This window comes from Homalodisca vitripennis, unplaced genomic scaffold (assembly GCF_021130785.1).
Source record: "Homalodisca vitripennis isolate AUS2020 unplaced genomic scaffold, UT_GWSS_2.1 ScUCBcl_2;HRSCAF=254, whole genome shotgun sequence".
Classification (NCBI taxonomy): Eukaryota; Metazoa; Arthropoda; class Insecta; order Hemiptera; family Cicadellidae; genus Homalodisca; species Homalodisca vitripennis.
In genome coordinates, this window is record NW_025776200.1 from 81,389 (window position 1) to 88,099 (window position 6,711).

At 38.4% G+C, this 6,711-nt stretch overlaps 1 protein-coding gene across 1 annotated transcript; it reads right to left on the reverse strand.

Moving 5' to 3' along the window:
• Positions 1 to 5,371: 5,371 nt before the first annotated feature.
• On the reverse strand, positions 5,372 to 5,938 carry LOC124370305 (putative nuclease HARBI1). The gene has a single exon (XM_046828592.1). The coding sequence runs from the start codon at positions 5,936 to 5,938 to the stop codon at positions 5,372 to 5,374; it is 567 nt and encodes a 188-aa protein (XP_046684548.1).
• Positions 5,939 to 6,711: the final 773 nt, after the last annotated feature.

The following is a 6,711-nucleotide window of genomic DNA, read 5'->3' on the forward strand; positions in this document are numbered from 1 at the left end:
CGATGCTCGCTGGCCTGACCTTGACTAACAGACTAAACTGCGTATGTTGTGCAGTTGTGCACTACTATTGTTTGACAATAGTTCATACTTCTACTTCATTATATACATCATCCAGTGGTTCGGTTCACGTAAAGTGGTTGCGGAGCTGTTTCTTTGAGTGTTACTAGCAATATTATTTTCGTGTTTGTGAATATTAGTCATGTCGAAAAAACTGTCTGGTGCGGAAAATCGCAAAAAGAGCTAAAGAGAGAAAAAAAGAAGCACATCAATCCCTCCGTCTCTTCTATCATCATGGCTAAATGAAACAAACAGTAAAGGTAGGTAAGATAGATATACAGTACTTTGTTACTTTGTATTTATTAACTAATACAGATTAATGATTAACTTATTGAAACCTTAAAAATATATCATAATTAACTTTTCTGTAACTGTAGCAGCGTACTATTGATATGAATCTGTGTTTAAAAAATATATAATTGAACACAGGGTTTAAGCTTTCTTCTTCTTAAGCTATTTTCTTAGAAACGCTAACAAGCAGCAAATCTAGTCATCGTCATCACACTTGAAGACGACATTTCGCTTTAACCAAGAACTAAGAACGTCATAATTTATTTAAAAAAAATAGTAATAGTAGGAGATGCTTTGTCGGCAGTATTGTTTAATTTAGCGTTTAAACTATGCTTTTAGATAAATACGGCACAATTTTAAACAGCTAAGTTCTACCACAAATTGACAAATATACCAATAATATTATTTTATCGAATGAAGGTAACTCGAATTTTTTATTTTTTTCAGATGAAATCAGCTGTAGTACAAGTACGAACTTTTGAAGATGGAGGGTCATCAGCTGATGCAGTCCAAGACGTGTTTTTCAACTAATGCTAATCTTGGTACGGAAAATCTTCAGCTGGAAGAACTTCCAGTTGTACCAACGGTCACCCAGGATGACGTCGAGGGTGAAGAGATCGAGATGTTTCAACCGGAGCAAAAGTATAATAATGGTACGTCTACGAGTTTGACAAACTGATCCAACCCATGGTGAGTCTACTAAATCTATTGATCTAAAAGATCGGGGAAGTGGCCTAATACCATTTCGGATGCAGACAGATGTTTTCTCGTATCGAGATTATTGAATGAAGGGAAAATAGAACCTGATCTTAACAATACTTTAAGAGATGGGAGACAGTTGACTAAAGAGTGGTTTACAAAAATTATGCCTAATGGCTTAAAAAGTACATCGAACATGGCTAGTCTATAGCAAATCAAACAATTCCTTGTATTGTATCCCATGCAAAACTTTTTTCGCACACTGAACATCAACATCCACATAAGATTTCTGCTTTAGCCAAAGATGAAGGGTTCACTCAGTGGAAGAAATTGATTGAACGGATTCCTGAGCATGAGAAACTCCTTAAATCACAAACAGTGCTTTTGTGCTTGGAAAAATTTAGAATCTAGTTTAAGTAAACGTTCTGGCATTGACAAAGAACTACAAGACATGATTGCACTTGAAGAGGCACACTGGAAGGGTGTTTTGTATGCTATCATTGATGTACATCTTACACCTAGCAAAAGATGGCAGCCCATTACGAGGCTCCAATGAAAACCTGGATTTCAGTGACCCTAGATGCGGTAGGTTTTTGAACACTATTGAACTAGTATCTCATTACCATGCACCTCTGAAAGAGCACATTCTTCGCCATAAAAAAGGCCAAGTCAGTTACTTTTCGCCGCTCATCCAGAATGAATTTTTTAGACATTATTGCAGGAAAAGTCAGAGAAAACATATTTTGTGACATCAAGGCTTCAAAATACTTTTTCAATTATGTTTGACTGTACTCCCGACGTAAGTCATTTGGAGCAAATGTCTCAAGTCCTTCGTTATGTGAAAATCACCGAACAGGGTCCGGAGGTAGTGGAGAGTTTTATTGATTTTGTAAAAGTTGGTGAAAAAACTGGATTGGGTCTTTCGCAAGAAATTTCAGAGAAAATCAAAAAAGATGGCTTAGATTTGAAGAACTGCCGGGGCCAGTGCTATGACAATGGTTCGAATATGGCTGGCAAATACAAAGGCGTCCCAATCTAGGATTCTTGCCGAAAACAACCTGGCTTATTTTGTGCCTTGCGCGGCTCATTCCTTAAATTTAGTAGGTGCAAATGCTGCTAGTATGTCAGGGGAGGTACAGTCATACTTTGGAACTCTTAACTGCTTGTACAATTTTTTTGCTTCCTCGACCAATAGATGGGAGGTTTTATTAAAACATGTCCCTCTATCTCTAAAACTACAAAGTAACACCAGATGGTCGACTAAGAGGGAAGCTGTACAAGTTATATACAAGCATCTAGGTAAAATTATAAATGCTTTAAATGACCTCAGAACCAGCCTAACTACCTCAGATGAAACAAAAACTGAAGCAGCTAATCTTTTGAAAAATGTCAAGCAGTTTGAGTTTATAGTTCTCTCCTGTTTTTGGTACAAGCAATTGACCCGCATTGACATTGTGAACAAGCTCCTACAAGTGGAGAATATCACCATACATAGATCGGCCAAACACATCAGTCGATTGATCTCTGAACTAGACTCGGAAAGGGCAAACTATTCAAACGCTGCAATGAAAAGAAGCCAAAGAAATGGCAACAAATCTTGGCCTTGATCCTCATTTCAAAGTAGTTCGAAAGAGAAGAAAAAAAGCGCATGTTTGATGAGAATGCCGAAGATGAAGCACCTGAAATTCTCAGAAGAGAAGAAATTTCAACAGCAGCTATTAGAAATCGTCGATCGCATTCTTTGTGAACTCAGAGAAAGATTCAACTCTATTCAAAACATAAATCATTTGTTTGGTTTTCTCAACGGAGCTAGCTTTGGAACAATGAGTGGGATGACCTAAAGGCTAAAAGCAATTGAATTAGCCTACCAAATATAAAGAAGGACTTGGACAAAGACGAATTGGCAACTGAAGTGGAAAGTTTCAAATACCATGGTTTGGATTTAGTACCAAATATCCAAACAGCCAATTCGATTGATCTTCTGAAATTTTTGTGTGTGAACAAAATGGAGGATGTATATCCAAACATAATGACTGCCTTACGGATCTTCTTGACAATTCCGGTTTCAGTGGCTTCGAATGAAAGAAGTTTTTAGTAAACTTAAAAATAATAAAAAATTATTTTACGGAATTTGACAGGGCAACAGAGGCTGACAAACCTAGGGATTATTTCCATTGAGCACCAGGTAGCCTCAAAACTATGCTTCAGTGAGATTGTCAGTACATTTGCTGCAAGAAAAGCCCGAAAAGTTAAATTCTAAGAACAATTAAATGTTTAAATCAATATTTTTACATAATTTACTATCATAAGTGTTTTTAGTATAAATGGTGTTGTTTTTGAAATAAACTATTTGTTTTTGAAAATACGTATTCTATTATTTTACCAAATATATTTAGGCCTATATACTTTGAACTTGAGGTTGAGTATTTTAAGATCAAGATTCAAGATAGTATTAATGTAGCGTACCCGGTACCGATGGACACACCACACTTTTTAAGAGGAGTTATAAGGAATTAGTTTCAGTTCAATTGGTGGGGGGGAGGGGGCGCCAAAATAGGTGTTTGCCCCGGGTGCTGAATAACCTAGTTACGTCGCTGGTTGTAGGGGGTGAGGTGGTCGTTTATGTAGACCCTTGTTGACGGCCAGCTACTGTAGAGGATTCGTGGCAATTAAGTCTCGACGATGTTCCCAGGCAGCGCGCATCCATTCCATCTTATAGTCTCGGGACACGAGTCGCATGATGATTGTGGGGTTGCGCCGTTTGCTGTGACTGCGGCAGCCGATGTAGCGCAGAGATGTCTCCCCGGCAGAAGCGAACATTCAGACACTTGGCCAGACATTCGATTAGTGCGTAGATGTCTTCTCCCTTCGAGTATGGGACTCCAACAATTTCCAGGTTGTCTCTTCGGGAATATTGTTCGAGGTCTTGCATCTTCGTCTTTAGTTCCATTAGCTCCTCCCTCAAAGCAGCGAAGCAGTGAAGTGATTAAAACGTAGCAACTTCATAGTAGACACTACAGTGTAGTGATAGCTTTATCTCAAACTGGAGTGATAAAACACGCGCTAACACTCCGTAGTTGCAACTACCCTATTCTATAAAAATTGGAGATACAACTACGGGTAGATACAACTCTAGTGTAGATGCAGCTACTTTTCATGTTCAGACTTGTTTCCCCCACTCTCCGCACTCTTCCAGTCTGCAGCGGTGAAGTGCGGCGCAGGCCATACAGACAACTCACGTGCCGTTCTGAGTCGTGTTCCTGTTACCACTCGTGTTCTCTTGCTTATCCTGTTTATAGGTATCATGACATCATCTGAAGATGAAGGAGACGTTGATAAGAAAATTGGTTGCGGATAGGGAGCTATTTGTAAAAATATTATCAGAAAATACTGTGTTGTTGGAAAAGTCAAGGGTTCCCAAAGTCTTATTAGAAAAGAAGAAAGCGTGGGAAAAATTTGTGTTCTACGTATTCCCAAACTACAGGAAATGAAGTAAATGCTACTCAAATGAACAAAATGCTCCAAAATATGAAAACAAAAATAAAAAAGAAATCTGATGTGAAAGCTACAGGAAATAAAAAAATTAAACTACGTGAGTGGGAAAAAATGCTTTTGGCATTATTGGGTGAGGCTGAAAACCCAGTTTTTACAAAAGTACCAGGCAGTTTTGCAGCTGGAGCATGTCAGTCAACCTCAGTAGAAGCGACAAGAAATGACAGCAGTGACGAGTGGAAAAACTTAGCTGCAGCCGCAATCGCAATAACTACCCAACCTCATGAATCTGAACCTGAGAAAAAGTTGAGAACTCAAGCTGACAACTCGTATACAAGGCCCGCAAACAAAAAACTATTGGCATATACGAAACAGGTTGAAACAAAAGATTTGAATACGCCGCAACTACAGAGACTTGTTCTCTTGCAACAGTTAGAATTACAGAAAATTTCAAATTGAAAAAGAAAAAATTGAGTTACAAAAGTTGAAAGGAGGAACAGTTGAGAAAGAAACTCAAACTGATGACTATTCATTTTAATCTGATGTTTAATATGTAACTTAGCGGTTAGTTTAAACCCAACTCCAGTTACCCAATAATAAACTATCCTTATCCTACAAAGATTTATAGCTTACATGGCATGAATGCACCACGTACGTTATGTGCAATGCCTGCCAACAGTGTTCATTGAGCTGTGGGTTATGTCAAAGGCCCTGCACATTTGTACTAGGCCTATGGTTTTATTTGTATTTGTATGGTTGTATTTTAATCTAGGTTTTCAAAAAAGTCTCTTTACTTTTTAACAATTTTATTTTTTGTACAATTTACTTACATTTAAATAAAACCCAGCATTTCATTCCGCTTCTGTTTCGCCACGTTGTTTTGTTGCTTGGTTTTCGAACACTTCTTCGCCTCCTTCATCCTCGTTACACACCCATCTTCATTCGCGTCGTCTTCAAAATTTAAAGGATCTCTGAGGTGTTTAGCTACATTGTGCAGCACAGTACAGGTGACAATTACTTTTGGTACTCTGTCTAGAGACAATCTAACACAGTTGCCAAGTATCGGGAATCTCTTCTTTAACTGTCCGAACACCCTTTCTATCACCACCCTTTCCTTTGCATGAACACGATTAAATCGACGCTGAATATCGGTTTGAGGAGGTTTGAACGGGGTGATTAACCAAGGAGAAATACCATAGCCAGAGTCACCAAGTAAACACGCAGCACCGTCATAACGAGAATAATATCCCGAACAGGACTCCTTCTCCATATTTCTAGAATCGTGCACTGATCCTGGCCACTCTGCAGCAACGCTAGTGAACCTTTCTTGACTGTCACATGTTGCTTGCACGTTGATGCTGGGGTAACCCTTCCGGTTTATATACTCATCACCGAACATTGATGGTTTTTTTTATTTCGATATGCGTGCAATCTAATGCACCTACAACAGTTGGTAAATCAAAATTTCTTTGCCACATCCAAACTTTGCATTATTTATTTCTTGTACTGTAGAAGGAAAATGTATCCAGTTGTCTGCGTTTTCCAAAATACAGTTCATCACATAATTAATGTTCTTACAAACTGTCGAAACGGTCCACTCCAATATCTTCTGCTACAACCACTTTGGAAACCCCCGGATCAGCTGTATAACGAAGAAAAATCTCTCCAATCGTTGTCTTGGAGTGAGTGCTTTCCCCCGAGTTTTTGTCACTAGGCGGTAGAAATTGTTCTGCTAAAAAGTCTATATTCTCACTTTCAAACCGCATCAGCTCCTTGCACTTAGTCAATACTCTTCTTTCACCGTACACTCTTCTTTCCCCGTACTTGCATAAACATCGCCATTAAAAGTCACGCAAGACATAAAAGTGAAGTGTGCCTATCTACAGACTCCAAAATAATGGAGATATATCTATAGGTAGGTAGATGTAACTATACTTTAATCACACCAAAAGTGAAGTTACAAACTTCTATTCTAGAAAAGTTAAGATACAACTACAGGGGGTAGTTCTAGCTTCTTTTTAATCACATTAAGTGAAGCTCTAACTATAAAATACTGAAGTGGTAGCAATAACTACTTTTTAATCACTCCACTTAAGGACTCACTGATTCGTACAAATTCCAACTTTCTGGTCTCATTTTCAGAAACCAATACATTCAGGGTACCCTGCATTG